The sequence below is a fragment of the Aspergillus bombycis genome, assembly GCF_001792695.1.
Source record: "Aspergillus bombycis strain NRRL26010 chromosome Unknown contig00016, whole genome shotgun sequence".
Taxonomy (NCBI): domain Eukaryota; kingdom Fungi; phylum Ascomycota; class Eurotiomycetes; order Eurotiales; family Aspergillaceae; genus Aspergillus; species Aspergillus bombycis.
This window is the reverse complement of record NW_019170018.1, coordinates 1-18,543: the sequence shown is the minus strand read 5'-3', so window position 1 is coordinate 18,543 and position 18,543 is coordinate 1. Positions and strand designations below refer to the sequence as shown.

Below are 18,543 nucleotides of genomic sequence, written 5' to 3'. Positions count from 1 at the left end.
CGAAAGTGTATATAAAAAGCTTCCCCCACCAGCCTGGCCGACACTCGCCGTCTGTCTCTCGCGGACGACTCAAACCCACCATGATCTTCAATTCGTCTCACTACCCGGTAGCCCTGCTTGCAGGCGCCGTGGTGTTCCTCCTCTATACAGTGACCGCCCTCCAGCGGAAATATCGCCAATACCGCATGGCCCGCGCCAACAACTGTCAACCGGTACGTTGTCAAGTCAACAAAGACCCATTCCTGGGACTCGACAGCATTCACAACAATCTCGATGCCGCCAAGAAACACGTAATCCTCGAGCGCTCGCGGTCTCGCTTCCACGAGTTTGGAAACACCTTTCGCGCCAGACGTCTGCGGACCCCCATCATCGTCACGTGTGAACCCCAGAACATCAAAACGGTCTTGTCCCTGAAATTCAAAGACTACGGACTCGGCAATCGGATCCACGCATTCGGCCCTTTGCTCGGTCATGGCATCTTCACGACCGACGGCGACCACTGGGCCCAGTCGCGCGCCATGATCCGTCCCAACTTCGTCAAGGATCAGGTCGCGCATTTGGATATCTTCGAGGAGCTCATGGCCGACTTGCTCGCTTTGATCCCGACCGACGGCACCACAGTCGACCTGCAGGACTTGTTCTTCTGTTATACCATCGATTCCGCTACCGAATTCCTGTTCGGACACAGCGTCCAGTCCCTCAAGAAACGTCTTTCGGGTGTGAAATTGGACGACAACGATTTCGCCAGTTCGTTCAACTATGCGCAGGACGCGATTGCTAAGAATACGCGTCTGGGCCCCCTGAGACACTTCTTCCGAGATCCCAAGGCGGAACACTGCAATCAGGTGTGCCACGAGTTGGTCGAACAGTTTGTGGAAAAGGCATTGAAGTACCGTGCCAATTATGACGAGGAAAAAGCCGCGGCCGATGACGACAAGAAGCAGCGGTATCTATTCTTGCAAGGGTTGGCACACCAAACCGGCGATCGTAAGCGGATCCGGGACGAGTTGATGAATGTGCTTCTCGCTGGTCGGGATACTACAGCGTCGCTGTTGAGCAACATGTTTTTCATGCTGGCGAAGCACCCCCGGGTCTGGAGCAAGCTGCGCGAGGAGGTCGCTTCGTTGGAAGGTCGCGCCCCGACTTATGAACAATTGCGCAATCTGACGTATCTCAAGTACTGCATGAACGAATGTGAGTTTCCAGGCAGGCCACCCTTTTTCTATTCTTGCATCGGCTAACCAATCAGCCCTACGTCTCCACCCCGTCGTCCCCTCCAATGCCCGCTTTGCTATCAACGACACGGTCCTTCCTGTCGGCGGCGGCCCGGACGGCAAAGCGCCCGTGTTCGTCCCCAAGGGCTCGATCATTGCCTACAGCGTGTACTCCATGCACCGTCGCGAAGACTTCTATGGTCCCGATGCGAACGAGTACCGCCCCGAGCGCTGGGCCGATCTGCGACCGTCATGGGAGTATCTGCCCTTCAACGGTGGACCCCGTATCTGCGTCGGCCAACAGTATGCACTCACCGAGGCCGGCTACGTCACCGTGCGTCTGGCACAGCAGTTCTCCGTTCTCGAAAGTCGGGATCCGGGTCCGTGGGAGGAGAACCTGACCTTGACACTGTGTTCGAGAAATGGAACCCAGGTCGCCTTGAGACACTAGGCGGGCCATGGGCATTCGGATTCATTTCTTTTTCTTTTTCTTTAGCGATAACATAATGGACTATTAGGGGCTGTTTCTCTCTTGGGTATTCAGGGTTTGATATGAACGACGTGTGACGACCAGATTGATAATTCAATGGATCAATACGCTATGCAATCAAAAATAAATACGTATTTTAGTTGACACCGAACTCCCTAATGCAAGGTTAAAGCATCCGCACTGCCAACTCAAACTCAAACTCCATGGCAGATTGCTAACAGTCCAAATCCCGCCGTCAATTAAGCAATGATCAACTCGTGTGACGAACAACTTTGCAGTTCCGGATAAAGTTCAGGCAACATTTGCTTCCCGCATACGGGCCCAATTAAGGACGGGCAATTTGATTCCTGCCGGCAATTGGGAATTCATCTTGAAGATCCTTTACCGCCTACGATGTGCGGATATCATGTGAAAATTAGGTCAGTGGTACGGATGTCGGAGTAGGTGATCATCCGAACAATGTACGAAAACAATGATATACAGTAAAGCAAGATAGATATATAATAGATACTATAGTGTTGAAATGTTATGGTATGTAGAAGAACTAAGAGGTAAGTAATTCAATTGTGCGAATTACATTCTAATGAATAAAACAGCAACCTCCCTTTTTGTAAATTCCGCGTATGCAAATCTCTCCTCTAGATATATAAATGCAATATTAACCGTATGCTAATCTTCATCCAGCGATAAATATACTATACATCCGTACAAACATCACTCGTATGTACAAACCCAACCGCATTAAAGCGCCGAATCAGTGATGTTCACTGCAACATCCCTGAACGTGCATCCCATCGTCTGGTACGCACTAGCATAGGACCCATCCAAGACGGCGGCAACGAACTGCAGCGCCCTCGCATGGCCATTGATACCCTCCGCAGAATGGCCACCGATAGCATTGCGCTCATAGAGGATATTTACGCCGACGCCACAGTACCTTTCCAACAAGGCATCCGTATCGCCGACAGGACTGACCTCATCATGGATGGCCTTGTACGCGTAGATGGGGATCTGTGGCACGCCATGGTATCCCATGTACCCGTCTCTGTTCAGCGCATACTGCACAACAGGCGCCTTGAAGGTGTCACTGCCGTTGACGAAATAATCGTAGACATTCTGTCCAGCGAAGAAGGCCTCCGCCTGGGCGAGAGTCATGTTCCGCGATAAGAGGAAGGTCGTGCGGTTGTGCTTTCCTCCGGGTTAAGCTGGTTGATCAGGTATTCGTAGGTGGCGGGGTATTGACTGGCCAGACCGAGCACGGCTTCTGGGATGAGTCCCGCGTTGATGTTCCCCGTCACGGTGTTCATCACGTTCGTGATGTTGGGTGTGAGACCGCCGAGAGCAGCACCGGCAAGAGAGAGCTCAGGCGCGTACTGCACCTGTAGCTCGGCGGCCCATTCGCTGGCGAGGGCGCCGCCGGAGTATCCCCATAGAGCTGTGCGGGAGGACGAAGCTTTAATGTTGAAGGCGGTGGTGTTGGAGTTGATGATACTGCGGATCGAGTCAAGTGTCGCGTGGCCCGATTGGACACCCGCGGTGAAGGAAGCGAGAGGACCCTCGTAGTCCGGGACATTGACGTACCAGCTGGCTCAGTGCGAGGGAGATATCGACAGGAGGCGAGGTGTACATGGCATAGCTGGGGCTGGCGTTGATGCTGTGGGAGTCGTATGCGATTTGGTACGAGAGTAGGGAAGTGTTGCCGGGGCGAGGATTGGAAGGAACAAAGACGGTGGTCACGGCCCACGAAGGGCGATACTGGCTGTCCGTGGTGCGGTAGACGATGTTGTATGCCGCGGAAGCATTGCCGACCAGCGCAGTCAGATTGCCCGGGGCGGGGCGTAGGCGCAGGATGGCGCCGGGAGCGGTGCTCTCGTAGCCATGGGGTGCGCTATAGAAAGGGTCTACACTGGGAGGAAGAACCACAGACGATGGGCTGGCGGTAGGCAGCCCAGAGACTACAGAGAGGAGACTCCCAATAAGAGGGAGCAGGCGGACTGGAGAGAGCATGGCGTGTCGGGTGGGAATGGGGAGAGGTAAAAAGGCGTACCAAAACCATGGGAAAAGCTCTGCTTAAGTACTAATATTTGTTTATTGTGTTTACAGCCATGGAAAGCAATTAGAACAGCTCGTTGCGCCAATAGGAGGGCAGCGGGATGACATATTGTGTACAAGCCTTCGAGAATGGGTGGAGAAATTCCGTCGGAAGGCCCGGATCAGCCGGCCTCGTTCGGTGAGACTAGCCCCAAGCGAAGATAGCTCCTGGCCTGCAGATGCTTGTCACAGTAAGCCATATCATTCGGGTGGGTCTCGAAAGTAATCGAAGCTGATGGTGTGATTTATCTAGAGTTGAGGTAGTAACGGTGTCCTGGACCAGGGCTCCGGGTCCCTCGTGACTCGCACCTCAGGCACCAGTTAGTCGACTTGCAGTAGTCATACCCTCATATCTACCAGGAACATTGAAGACATTTAATAGCTCTATCCGCAACTACTACTACAACAATTAATTCCCATAAGAAGCAGCGAGTCAGCCTTCAGTCCGGTCAGTGTCTGAACTGGGATACTCTGTTGTGTGAAACCGCCCAATATATTAAGGCGTCCAGAAGCTCGTATCTAAACATTCTTGTCCGTCATCTTTGTAAGCCGCAAAATCGCTCACGCTGAAGTAACCCTTTGAGGAGCACAACTAGGCAGCCGTGAGCAAGACAGTTGAACCCCGAGTTACAACCTACGGCCGGTTACATTGGATACCAGCGGGGAGTTGTGGTGGGTCCATAGGTGATCGCTTACTCCATATTTCCTGGCACGAGTTTACGAATTGTTTCCCTCAGGTGCTTGCGCTAGTCGTAGGAATATCCACGCACTTCAATTTTTCATTGTCGTCTAAATTGTCCTTCCGCGTATCCATAGTTGCAGTCGCGGTTTGGTGTAGGCAGTGCCGTTGTAGAAAAACAGAATCATAACCTAAAGTGGCCGTTTCCCATAAATCTGGACGCCTAAGCTATTTACCTGCATATATTATTGATATAAGCATTTCGACAATAGCTAATCACATATGAGTCCCTGCCTATTTGCTTTCTGGTACTAGGAGCCGGTCAATATCATGAATATAACTTATTATCGAATTTTCATTGTAGATACCTTTTCAGAACCACCTGGTATTCGGTGACTACTGCCCCGGTTTACTGGCATGAATAGGGCGATATGCCTACTATTGAAGGTGATCTGCAGAATATTATTACTGTAGGGCTACATCTGAAGTATCCACTTTTTGAGGCCTCTCAGCTTATCAATCTGCACCGTATCCCACTATTTGTACACTGTATTGAGGCACCGTCCCATGTTGATTACGAAAAACCCACATTTTAGCCTAAGATAGCCTTTTTTTTAAAAAAAAGAAAAAGCGCACAGCTTTCCAGCCTTTAGCAGAATGCTTAAGATAAAAATTGAACCAGAATTCTGCGTCAATGAGAATGGAGATCTAGTTATTCAGGCCCATATTCATGACGATTATAACCGAGTCATTTCCCTTTATAGTCGAAAACAAGACCTTAAGATAGGCCAACTTCCAGTAGGTCACACAATGTCTAGCATGTCACTAAGTATCACGAACAATTATAAACAATAGTTCAATCTTATAAGCTTCGCCTTTTGTATGGACCAGCTCTAGCAAGGACAGATTGCTGTTGGCTCAGGATTGAGTAGCAGGATATATTTTTACGTACCAAGTAGATGTGTTCAGGTTTCTTCGGGTCTAGTGTAATGGGCGAGGCCCCATTGATTCATTATTAGGAGCTTGGTCTTGATAAGACTCCTCTGGTGGCTACACCTGTGGAGCACACGAAGCACCGCACGCGGGGTCGGTCCCTGGACCCCAAAGATAAGCTCCTTGAATCCTGGGTCGTCACCCTGGTTCTGGATGCCGCGCTGTGGGTATATGCCTGGACGATCCCGGCGGCCATGACCCGCATGTCGCGTGTGATGTGTGTGTGATGCTATGAGCCTTGGAGCTGGTGGCTTCAGCCTTGAACAAGGCGCTCAATTACTGCGCCCAATCCTGTTCTGCAAAAAGCGAGTGGAGAAAGTGGCCGCTCGAGTGAAATCCTTTGTTCTCGGGCGTCTTGTATAAACTCTCCTGATGTCACGACTTGACCAATTGTCAGTGATAACCCTGGTGGTGACGGCCTCACCTGGACAGATTAACTTTGCTAGTTGGTAAGTTGCCGAGTAGAGGAGATGCACAGGTAACTTTTACCTTCATTCACTGACTTCAAGCTTTTTTCTATAATCGGAAGGCTTGGCCATACTGAGTTATTTGCCCGAATCTGCCGAGAATAGCCACTGGTCTCTGGGCCGTTGCCCGACCACACTGAACAAAGGCAATACAAAGAAAGTGTTTACGTGATAGTCATTAAAGGATGCAGGCGCGCCTTTCACAGAGTACACAATCCAGAAGTGGTTAACCGCGAGTAAGCATAGTGGATCCCGATGGAAGAGATATTTAGCTGTACAGACCCTCTTGCTCAGCCAGCGTTCATCTATGTTCGCTACGAGAGCCAGCCTACCTTCTCATGGAGCCGAGATGCATCGACTTTGGATCATCATTATCGCAATATATCTCTGCTGCTGGGTATCCGGTCAGGGTGGAAGCCTTTCCGTGGAACAAGGACCACCGGAGAAAGTAACTCGACCAAATAGACCCGGACGTCCTCAGAAGCAATCGAGGCCTCCTGAGAGTAGGCAGCCTGCACAGCAAGTACCACCTCAACGTGATCCCAGGCCAGTAATCTGGGACGGCAGACGTGTCGATTACGTGGGGCAATGCACCAACGCCTATCTGAGAGAGTACCTGGTGGCAAACCACCATCCATCGGCACCAGTGTTCTGCGCCGACTGCATTCAATTCAACGGTAGAATCAAGAGGAACTCATGTCTAGATCTCAACTATTGCCTCGGTTACGACAAGGCAAAAGGGACTTTGATTCGCCAATGGGAGTATGTTATCTTCATTCAACACTATGGAATATAAGAACTAATGATCGCAGCGGGGGCGCGTTTCGACGCGGTGATTGTTATGGGTGCACCTTGATACCAGAACCTCACGACATGGCCGTGAGAAGACACGATATCCGATGCACATGTCGAACGAACACCCAAAATCCTGCGACGGGGGCATATGTAGCCCAAAGCACATTCCCTATAGGTACACTGCCTACTGACAATAGATAAGATTGCTTGCTGACAGGAGTACTACAGGATACCTCGTTAATGAAGATGGTGATATGACTTGCTTCCCACCACGCAAAAATCATTAGCATTAGTTGGAATTTCATCAGTCAATATTTCCACTCGATATATTACGTTTACAATTCATACCTTATAACAACTCTATTTTTCAACTGCCGTAATGCACTGATTCTAACAGCTCGGGCGTCTGATAAGGCCATTGTTTCACCAGAGGATATACTGCGGAGGAAAGACTAACTTTTCGCGACCGTTGCGATCCACGCGTCGGTAATGCTGAGCTCTATAGACTGACGATTACCACAAGTTCCCCACTATCTGTCGCCTCGTTGAGGCTGTTTGAGGCGGGTAGGGTGGCTTTCCAGTGTTTCCTTGCTGACCGGCCTGAGTACCGAGTCAGAAACCATATGACGCTTGTGCGAATATTGGTGCTCAATGATGATTATGAGGAGATATCGCAAGGCACTACTTCGTATCTTCAGACCCGCCAAGATATGGCGCGACGCCGATCTCAGCAGGTAGAATCTCCACTTCCACCTGTATCTCGGGATACACTTGCCATAGCCTTGCTTCTCGCCCCACCCTCCCAGGTAATGTCGGCACAATTGAAACACCTTGCCAAAGCCTAACTAGTGTCTACACCAGAAATGACAGGGATTGACTCGGAGAAATGTTATTGTGGTCCGAGCAGCTAATTTAGTTGCTGGTTGGAGTCTGCCTTCGCCTCTAACATAGCGTGAAGTTTATTCAGTTGGATCTAGTGAAAGATAAGGAAAAACACGGCACATCGAAGACCCGAAAAAACCCCTATATATCCACAGTATACGAGTTTCTTTGGAATGCTTTGTCCATGAGATGTGCTATACTGTGCATGTTAACGCTCGTGGCTCGTGGCAAGGATTATGGGAGAATCCTTCACGAAGTTCTCCAGAGATCTCGCCATTGAAACATGGATTCTATATGCCATTGGTAGTTCAACGCCTTTCATTTGTTCTAGCCGCCTTCTAACGCCTGTCGTTATAGGGATACTGATTATTGGGTGTCGCCTGTTCGTTACCCTGTGAGATTTAAATTCGAATGCTCATGAAGCTAGAGTATCGCAACGGATCGCCAAGGGATCATGGAGGAGACTACACATCGATGACTACATAATGTGCTTTACTGCGGTAAGGCCCAGTACAAGCAACGCGAGACGTCGGATTAATTGCTGAATAGATTACATATACTGGGGCAATGGTCAGCATCAATCAAGTGGGATGGGTCAATAGCCAGCCAGAGGTGCATGCCGACAAAATAACCCCACATGCGCAAGAGCTATTGATATGGGGGAACAAGATGTGTTTTGCCATGGAGCAATTCTGCACGGCGACAACCTGGCTAGTCAAGTGCTGCCTCTTGATGATCTACAGCCGATTAACGTACGTCAGCCTGAACACATTGCCAACAAGGAGCTGACCGTCCCCGTCAAGACGTTTATTGAACGAGCATATCGTAGTCCAGATACTTGCAGTATACGTTGGACTCTCCTATGTATTGATCGAAATTTTGCTCTGCGCGGTTTGGTGTCGACCGATTGAAGGATACTGTACGTCGTTGGATCGCTACCAAAGGAGCCGACGATACTGACCAGGAACAGGGTCCCCAGATGTGGACGACAATTGTACGCCCAGCTAGTACCGCCACCTTTGAATTTCACTGATCTCTTGGCTAGTCCAATGTTCCACTTACTTCAACCACATGATTGTATCCGCGGTTTTCAATATTTCTTCTGATTTGGTAATGTTATGCATCCCATTACCTCTGTTCATTCGATCCCGCCTCCGCCTGGGCAAGTAAGTGGTCCCAAGCTCATTTATCTTCCGAGCTGACTGCCATAGGAAAATTGCCGTGTGTGGCGTGTTCGGTCTTGGGTTTATTGTTGTATGCGTTCTTATCTCCCATGTTACCCTCTTTTCTGACATGTCCAGATTTTAATGGCCGTCCTTAACCGATACTACAGCCTGAGCACTCTCGGTTCCATGGTCTTTATGGTCAGTCCCCACAATTTCTATGAGACTATATACTAACTGTTTACCGTAGAGATGGTATGCGGCTGAGATTTCCACCGCAGTTTACGTCGCCAATCTGCCTTTAATGTGGCCGCTTATCCGTGTGGTATTCCACTTACAAACCCCCGATTACCCAAACTACCCGGAGCGAGAGCGAGCCACGCCACGTAGTGCACCTCCGCGCGGGCGAGCAGCAATCCAAAACATTACAACCTTTACAACACATCAGGGCAGCTCTGGCGAGTCCATCATGCGCGTTTCAGAAGGCCAGATGCACGGCACTACGGATGCACATGAGTTATCCTGGACCACTCTGGGAGAAAGGGGCTATCAGCCCTCACTCCACCCCGAGGCGGAATCGGATCAACAGCAACGGCGGTTAGACGATATTACCGTGCAAAGGACGGTGGAGGTCACTTATCACTAAGCTCGTCCACATTTTAATCAGCCACTTGTTTAGCCTGCCAGGGGCTTATGGTATATAAACCTTGCACAGAGTGAAAGGAGGTCATACCGGCCGTTTCTTTCATCTTATCATCAAAGTGAACGTGGCCAGCTGTTCGAAAATTCACATGTATCTATAGCTCTGGGTTGGAAGTCATATTGCTGATATCCAGTAAATTGAATATATCATTCTGATCTAGGCCCCTCTATATCCTCACTGTCAGCCTGTCACATTGCTGGATTCACAATCAAGTGAGTAGGGCGGCGTGTGGTAGACATTCAATGAGCGATTCTAGGCAGAAACCCTCGACCAGGAGATATAGATGTCTACCTGCTCTCCTTCTTTCTTCTTCGCGTCTACATCTCCAAGCTCTATCCAACATGGCATAGTAATTAGTCAGCCAAAGGCTCACGCGCCTGGTTTTCAACAATTCATGGAAGCAGGTTTTGCAAATATAGCGCTGTATCTTCCTGACAGTGTCTATGCTGGCTTGATAGAACCATGCTTAACCTGGAATTTATCCGGTAGTCCATCCTGCCCAAAGTACTAGATAATATCGTTTCTTATCAACGAACTAATGTGCAGTTCACGAGATCTAAGAGATAGCAAAAGCTCTAGCATTAAGAGATTATACTATAGCAATATAGGTATTCAGAGCTAGATATAAGACTTATCGGCTAGTTATAGGATTGTCCTATATATAGATAATCCTGTTAATTATTCCATCCTTGGTTGGGAGCCTGTGCACATGGTATTTGTAGTTGAAGTAGATGCCAGGGTAGAGTGTGGTAAGGTTAGGCCAGACCAAGACCCAAAGGGGAAAGATTGACTCCTTTGAGTGATACAGCAAAGATAGCGGTTTTCACCTTCTAGTCCCTATTATTTATGCTTTGTAGATAACCAAAATTCTTTCAACATATGGCTAGATCCACGTTCAATATAGATACCATCTCTCCCTCTCTCCACTTTCACCGGCGCCGGAATAGTCAACATCATATCTTTACCATTAACCGAGGATCAACATGGAACGATAGAATATTTACATATCCGGCAGATGATGATAGAGATAATGAGATTGGGATGCTGTGATCCACGCAACCCCCTTGCGTGTGATGGGTGTGCCCGACATATCACTTCCGCGAGAGCCCCTGAATAGAAGCAAAAGTACTGTTCTAGAATGCAATGCATTGTCCGATGCAGTACTGCTTATCAATTCTCTGGGTGGAATCTTCCTGATCCAGACTACAGTGGATAGGTTACAATCTGGAATAAGTAGTAGAGGTGGGGGCAATGGAAATATGCATAGAACGATTGTCGATGCACAGGCCGTAGCTCATTTACACATCATCCCGTTATAAGCAAATCAAGTGGGGCATATCTTCATTACACTTGGGAGCTCCGATTCGGATCTTTTCGTACGCCAGACTAGTGATCAATAGTTTCTGCTGAAAGATGCAATATTACTCACATGACCATGCAAGACTCACTTCACTCGAAACCCTTGATTTCATGTAAAATTCTCCAATCCGCACAAGGCGACTCTACGACTAGCTATTCCGACATATACTTGAACGTAAATCGAAGCCTCTACCGTAATGAATGCAGTAAACCTTTGAGCGCTCGCTTACCAGGTTTATTGGAGGTAGTTCAACAGAGGTCAACCATCCCGTGGCTTCGACGTATCGGAAGAAGAACCAAATCTGCTTCTAGACATCAATCATCCAGTTTAGCTACTTATGGAGTATGAACGCAAAGACACAGATATTTAATTTCGCACAAAGATACGACAACGTGGCTACGAGACGCCCAAATATACTCATTTGGCCAAGAGTGGCGAAGCTCACCTGACTATTGTTTTAGGGTTCTTTAGTCAATTGATGTACCGCACTTAGGGTTGTTAACGGAATCGGCTCAGTTCCTCCACATGAGGTAGTGTACCTATTAGTGTCTAAATAGGGCCTAATCTGCTAGACTTCCGTCCCTTGGTCCTGTTCATAACTGATGATTGGCCGTGTTAAGCGCTGAATACGATAGTGCCGCTAAACGAGCCATTCAGTTCACCCCAAGTGGGCCACAAGCTGCAAGCCTTTTTCCTTTTCTTTAAGCACGAAAATGAAAAGTTGGGTCTCAGTTGTTTCCCCGCTTTTAGACGAGATGGGCTTCCCCGGCGGCTAAGATGGAGCTTGCTATGGGTACGATATTCCGATTTATGTGGGTGCAGCGCTTCGCTTTGCGACTAGGCAGCATATCCATGATGCTTAAAAATACCTCGTGCGATATTATTATCACATCTTTGAGCATGGACGCAGTTGATCCTGGTTATACCATCACTCGCATTGTCTTTAGAAACACCTAGTCTTGTCCTGAGACCTGTGAGCGCTCCTACTTCTTTGTTTGTGCCTCTAGCGCGTAGGAGCCTGGCATATGGCGAGAGATTGTTCGACAATATGCGGTTACAGCTGCAGTAATATTGCAAGGGAATAATAGTTAATGAGGTTGGTGTCTTTATTGCAGGTTATAGTGGATAGGAATCCTATCGTACGATACCCCAGAACTTACACGCCCTATCACTTCGTGTTCTATCTTCCTTTTCAGCGCGATGCATTGTAGAAGTTGCTTGTCAATCGATATCCATGCAGCTGCCCTTCCGAATCCGTCATCCATGACCGTTTCTCTCAACATGATAACCCTAGTTTTGACGCCCTCCATAAGCGCCGCGGCACCGTAGCAGCCATTAAAAGCACAAAGCAGACGCCTCTCGTTTACCCCACTGGGCTTACCCCTCACTTGACAGTTCGATGTCTTTTGTCACGACCGACAGATAGCTCAATGCTGTCGATATAATCCGCCCAGCATAGACCAGGGACCACCACCTCCGAAAGCTATAAGTAAGAGACAACCACCCGGTCCAAACCCCCAGAAGGAAAAAAGGATATCGTAACAGACAGAAGCTCACCGCCCCTTCTCCTACTGCAGGCATCAATCTCTCCAAAGTCTCTCGGCAGTCTACCTGCACCAGCAACCATGCTAAACTTCGAACAAGAGCTCCGAATGCGCCTAGATAATTTCTTCCGACAACACACCGGGTTCTCCTCTTACGCCCATTTCCTCTCCATCCCGCCCATCTTCCGCGAGGAAATTTTCGACCAGCTCCTGACAACCGATACCTTCCTCATCATGCCAGATACAGATGTCCGGGACGCCGTCCTCGGCGACGCCATCCTCCTCTGCCAGAAATACATCACACGCGACAGTGCTGTCACCAAGGAAGCGCTGGAAACCTACTACGAGAAGAACCACTTCCAAGTCTGGAATGCTCCTTACCTGGCTGAGCTGCTGGTGTATATGAATGATCGGCACTCCGACCCGGATGAGGGGTTCGACCCCAAACTACACGTCCAGCATCTGACTCTCGGGTTCGAGTGGGATGTGCTCGAGGAGTTTGGGCTTGGGGAGGACGACCCGGAAGCTACCATCGAGGGTGTTTTGGGGATGTTGGCGGAGTGTCCGAATTTGAAGGAGGTTGCGTTTGAGATTAAAGGCACGCCCGAGGGGATATCGCGATTGAAGAATATTTTCGATTCGCATGAGTCGCAACTGCAGAATCTTGACGAGCGCTTGCGGCTAAATACTGACGAGGGCGATATTCCCGCCGGGCTATTGCTCTTGGAGATTCCGTCGGATAGGCAGTTACCCAGGAGGATGATCCCTCATCCGTGGTGGGATGGCGAGCGGACGGAAGAGATGGAGCTTTTCGAAGAGGATTGGTGGGAGCGTTTGGAGCATACCGAGAAGATTCCCATGGAGTTGTTGGTTTGAGGTTGTATTAGGGTCTTTTGTTTCTCTTCTTTTCTTTTTCTCTTTTTTTTTCCTCAGGTTATTGGGATGGAGCTATGGGGTGTTCTGTTTCCTGATATGGTTCGTAATGGCCAACATGTGGTTAGTCTGGCTGATATTTCTGTCCTCTTTTATTCCAGATGACGTGCTTAGACGTCTTTTATTAATATAATTTAGTTATCACACAAGAATAGTATCCAGGAAATGGTCGTTTCCACCATTGTGCCTTTGCCATCTGTATCATCATGTGTACCTAGTAGACGACAGAGGTAGTGATTTCTATCCTAGAGGTCAGTAAGTACTCAGACTTCAAGGTCACATTGGCCATACTATCCTGAATGACATCAATCATCCAAAAGCACCGCTCAAGTCTCCACACCACCTATACCCAACCGCAAAGCGCGGACGCAATGATAGATACATTTCCTCCTCTCCACGGCATCAACTACTCGCGGAGGATATTCCTCCGAGCCCAATACCGTGTGTCTCGGGGGAACGGGAGGGATCATCGACCGTTGACGAGGGTATCAACTGAGCTGCCGAATCCAATCGGCTATCTAGATTATACGCTAAATCACTCCCACGTTATCGCCTGGTTCATTGCAGAGAACAACGACCAATAGGCAGTCGGGTTAGCCTAAGGGTCTGTGCCATGTGAGTCCAGGATGGTGGTTCCCCGCTGAAGCGAAGCGGGGCAATGGTACTTTCTTATAGGGAGTTATCTACTAGACAGAAGAACAATGGCTTGCTAATTCCCGGGATATGGCTCGAAGGGATCTGAGTCAGGTGTTAGATCAAGGTGATGGGATTCGTGGGTATACCTTTTGCGATGGTGCGTCTTCTGACCCAACTACCAGACGTATCTCGCACCATACAACGCGATATAAAATGGGCGTGCGTCTACGCGATCGTCAATAATTGGCCATGTTACCTGGATTGGTTAGGAAGAACGGAGACCACCACGTAGTATCCCAATGGCTATCAGGCTGTGACGTCAATTTCTCCGGAGAACAGCCGATGAACCATTCTGGAAGTGGAATCCACTGTGGCGATGATGCTAGTAGCTTGCTGTCTACAGACGCTTAGTACCTTGTGGGGCCGTGACGAGATAGTCAACTCTCTGTAGACTTGGGCGTCCGCTTTCCTCCTTGCTTCACCATCAGAGACCAGGTAGTCCGGCTGTCGATGCCGCTTGGTATCTTCTGGAATTCAGCAACGGAAAGATACTACGAGAGCTTATGCCGAGCAGAAACTAGCTTTCAGACAGGTCACGGTAAGGGAGCCAGGATAAAGGCTGCTCTTTACCGACATAAATGCTCCATATGCTTTGAAAGCCTGCAAGACCCGAGATACAATTCAATTTTCATTACGGGTGATTAGGCACCATAGAAGGTCGATCCTTCGTGAGATCGAATTCTTGATGATGTAGATCGCGATCCGGGAAAGCAAACCACGCCTGGCACCAATCCGCAGACGATCGCTTTGCCAACATGAAAAATAATTCAGCACAGTTGCAGGGTGGCTTTTTTGCTTATGCCGGATGCTTATTAGTTGCGTCGAGAAAGGTTACTAGATTAAGGATGGCCGGGGATCCACTGAGATTGTCAGCGTGTCTCAAGTCTGTTGCTGCAAAGAACGTAGGGATATCGGAGTGTATCGCCGGCAATATGTACGGCAACTACTAGCCCTGTTGATCATTCGGATAACAGACTACCGGCGACGCCGTTGCGATGTCGACGTAACCATGTCCAGAAATCCTACCCCCGGCGTGGCTGAGTCTGCGGTACAGTGAGACCATTAGCTCAGAGCTGACGCTGTCCGCGTAGCATCCGCTTGAAAAAAAAAAAAGCAAAAAAAGGATGCCTCTGGATTCTCTGCATACAGTCGGGCATAGATGGTGCTAGTGTCAGTTGCCTAATCCATGGGCCACGCGTGATATAATATAAGAGGCGTATTCCCAATATTGATGTCATGGTTGCCTGTCCGCGGCTGAGGTTCGACCATGAAATGCGCTGAAACATCGGCTGATTTGGCGTCGATTTTGGCCTATACCCACGGAGCGATGTATTCATGTCGTATTGATCTTTGGGAATTGTTGGTCTGCACTTGTGAAACATTTAACAGCCGCTTTATATTAATTTTTTTTTCATCGCAATTTACCCTGGTGAGATTAGCAGAATTGAGTCGTACTTTGGTATCGCCTTACAGAAATGTTATTTCGCATGGTCCGTACGTGTGTCCAGTCTGAAGAAAGAGTTCTAGGGGTGCCCGTGTGATTTGTAGCTGTGCTTTAATGCAGTGCCAGTCAGTCATCTGACAACCATACGTGATAGACTATTAACTGCCGCGAGAATCAGTGTTGGCAGTGGGGTTGGGTGGCTGTCGCGACGGAGGGGCGTAACGGCCAGGGGTCGTCATGCACTGATGATCGAGGAACAAAGGCAAAAGAAACGTAGAAAAGCCAAGATGCGAACGCATCGGGAGCAAGCATCAGTGGCGGTGAGAGGAACCGAGTAACGGTTCAGCCTGTTTGTACGACGGCCGAGACTGCTTTGCTGGACGATGCTGCCGGTGAGATGGGATGTACTTACAAGCATGAATGATTGGAATCTAGCAGCCTGTCATATGATCCCCTGCATCACCCACAAAGGTCGAGCAATAGGAACGGCTGGAAGATCTCCAGACTCTGGGTACCTGATATTAAACCGTCGGAAAGGGCGGCTATCGTCAGGGCGCTTGATAGGGTCCAACTTCCATGTACGAGGGCATAGCGGTGAAAAGCCAGCTGACATCGGTTGGTTAAAGTGGCGGTGAAAAGGATACTTTACCAATGGCGATCGTCGAGCCCATCAGGACTCCACTAGAAACTCACTTCCGTGTAGTTTAAATGGACATTGAGGATACTACCGCCGTGCATGGAAAGGTTATACGGCCTGGATGGGGGGGATCGGGGGTCACCTCAGGGTCGAACCCTAACTAACCTAGTCCGGGCAAGTGAGAGTGAGCGATGGAGTCGAGGGCAGAGAGCACACTAAAGAAAGTAACCCACCACGAGGGGGGGGGAGGGGATGTACCATCCTCTCTGTGTAAATTGTAGACACTAATGCAGCAGCGAAACATTGGGTCATTTTAGCTGATGGATCGTGCCAAATCGCGGAAGTGGTTTATGGTTCCCCGAAGCCCACCTTTGCGGGACTACTCTTGATAGTCGATGCTATGAGACTAGTATCGAGACTAGCTGTCATGCCTGACGTCATTCTATCCATTTTCCGTTTGCAGTAATACCTTGGAATTCCAATCGAAAAATGCAAGAATGTTGTGATTGACCGCGGCTGAAAACGAGATGCAAGTCAATCTGCCATGCCCGTGGAGGAACCCCTGTAGTATAGAACTTGCCTTTGGTGCCAGAAGAGCAGCAATTGCTTTTTTCTGTGGACTCCTTCTAGGTCCAGAAAGGAGATTTCTCCTCCGACTGGCTTATGACGTTCCCTGCTCCTGCTTCTCTAAGAGAAAAACCTTGTTCATAGTCACCGGGAAGATAACAAACATAGCATCAAGGACCAACCACCCCCATGACGGATCGATGCCCAATTCCCGGATGTCCCTCCATCAGAGGAAGGACAAAAGTACGTACTTTTTTCCAGGGTAGACGGGGATCCATCCGCGTGAACGATCGGAGAGTTCAGAGGCCAATCAGGACCGGACGTCTGGATTCCGATAGTCCGCTACACAGCAACCGAAGAAAGGAGAAAAGGCCTCAAAATTCACGGAGGGAGACTAGACCTAAGCCACAAAACGGAATCTTAGGGCGATCCTGATGTTCAGCAGCTTGTCTGTTGGGTTCAGTATCTTTTCCCCGGCCAATCGGGAGACCGAACGGGGCATTGTTTCGGGGACACTTCAAGTGGTTCCATCTTGTTGATGGGTTCATTCCAATGTAGCGGGTCATTTTACTAGGGTCTCTATCTTTTTTACCCTTTTTTTTATTCTTTTTTCTTTTTCCCTCCCTACGGAATGCAAGGGAATTGTTAAAGAACACATCCGATGGGGTAACCTAAACCACATAACAGAAAGTGAGGGCCCAAAAAAAAGCCTAATAAAATAAAAAGTAGTAATTAAATTTCAAACGGACCGGTAGACACATGGCCCAAGAAAATTAAAAATTAAAAAAAAAAGAAAAAGAAAAAGAAAATTAAAACAGACCGGGTTGATGGATTCACTTCGGTGTCAATAGATCCCACCAAGTGGCCTGAGACGGTCTCCTGACGGTCAAGAATGCGACTTTCACAAACTGATAAATAGTCTTCGACTGTCCTTCTGATTCCCCTGCAGCTGATGTGAGAACAAAAGAGCATCTTATCTGACTTTTAACCTTCACCCTTGAACTTTATCTGAAGCTGTCAACCTTCTCCTCGGTGGTCTTGGTACTTTCTTACACTTCTCTCTCACGACTCTCATTCACTCACCATTTGTACCTCGCCTCGCTTTACCAGCGTTAAGGAGCCTCTCTCACGGAAGTCATGGACAAGCGAACTACAAGTAGGACAACATCCTCAACTCAACAGCCAACACATCTGGACCTTGCCGAGTATCAGGCGGAATGGGCTAGGATTCATGAGAATACTGTCAGACAGCTTGAGCAGCTGAAAGGTGCGCACGATTCCCTAGTAGAGCCGTGGTGAGTATTCACGGAATCTAACTCCTCTCCAGCAAACGGACAATCTGGAAAGGGCTCGGGAGCAGGGTCCCAGCGATCTCCCTCGAATCAGTCTCCCAGCTGACAATCCACGACGACGCGGGTCTCTTCACGAAAAAAAATCGTTCTTACGATGGCATTCGATGTCGGTTGAAATAAGACATTCATCATAGCGTGGCGCGTACTGATTCTTGGGTTGAATTGCTATTGAGCCATCGACATTTGCATAGTTTCATGGCGTTTGCAGGGCGAAACTTTGATATCCCATCTTCCATATTTGACTTCCCACGGTATCCGTGCCGTGGAACTCTCTTTACTTGATACCAATTTTGCCTTTCATCGATCAAAAATAATGCGTTGAAATCATTCCCACTTCTCCATTCCAGATTATCTCCCGAGTGTCTTCGACATATTCATAATATATACTCCGTAGACGGTTCTTTGCTGCGACAACGGCTCATAACGCTACTAGGAGAATTACTAAATGTGGGTAAGAATATGAGGCTTAAGAATATGTTTCCTCTACTCGTTTCCTATGGTCACTTTTTTTTTTTTTTTTTTTTTTTTAAAAA

The 18,543-nt window shown here is 48.6% G+C and overlaps 5 protein-coding genes across 5 annotated transcripts; 4 read left to right on the top strand and 1 right to left on the bottom strand.

Moving 5' to 3' along the window:
- Positions 1 to 80: 80 nt before the first annotated feature.
- On the top strand, positions 81 to 1,665 carry ABOM_003356 (cytochrome P450; the record flags this gene model as incomplete). The annotated part of the gene is made up of 2 exons (XM_022530486.1): positions 81 to 1,194; positions 1,250 to 1,665. 2 exons carry the CDS (start codon positions 81 to 83, stop codon positions 1,663 to 1,665), a joined length of 1,530 nt encoding a protein of 509 aa, XP_022392162.1.
- Positions 1,666 to 2,445: 780 nt separating this feature from the next.
- On the bottom strand, positions 2,446 to 3,711 carry ABOM_003355 (lipase 1 precursor; the record flags this gene model as incomplete). Its single annotated transcript, XM_022530485.1, has 3 exons — positions 2,446 to 2,897; positions 2,957 to 3,195; positions 3,260 to 3,711. The coding sequence occupies 3 exons, from the start codon at positions 3,709 to 3,711 to the stop codon at positions 2,446 to 2,448; spliced, it is 1,143 nt and encodes a 380-aa protein (XP_022392165.1).
- Positions 3,712 to 8,280: 4,569 nt separating this feature from the next.
- On the top strand, positions 8,281 to 9,420 carry ABOM_003354 (uncharacterized protein; the record flags this gene model as incomplete). Its single annotated transcript, XM_022530484.1, has 7 exons — positions 8,281 to 8,363; positions 8,415 to 8,530; positions 8,582 to 8,605; positions 8,657 to 8,777; positions 8,823 to 8,865; positions 8,913 to 8,975; positions 9,025 to 9,420. 7 exons carry the CDS (start codon positions 8,281 to 8,283, stop codon positions 9,418 to 9,420), a joined length of 846 nt encoding a protein of 281 aa, XP_022392164.1.
- A 3,042-nt stretch (positions 9,421 to 12,462) lies between these two features.
- ABOM_003353 (uncharacterized protein) lies at positions 12,463 to 13,257 on the top strand (the record flags this gene model as incomplete). Its single annotated transcript, XM_022530483.1, has 1 exon — positions 12,463 to 13,257. One exon carries the CDS (start codon positions 12,463 to 12,465, stop codon positions 13,255 to 13,257), a length of 795 nt encoding a protein of 264 aa, XP_022392167.1.
- Positions 13,258 to 17,795: 4,538 nt separating this feature from the next.
- On the top strand, positions 17,796 to 18,056 carry ABOM_003352 (uncharacterized protein; the record flags this gene model as incomplete). The annotated part of the gene is made up of 2 exons (XM_022530482.1): positions 17,796 to 17,925; positions 17,986 to 18,056. The coding sequence occupies 2 exons, from the start codon at positions 17,796 to 17,798 to the stop codon at positions 18,054 to 18,056; spliced, it is 201 nt and encodes a 66-aa protein (XP_022392166.1).
- Between the last annotated feature and the right edge of the window lie 487 nt (positions 18,057 to 18,543).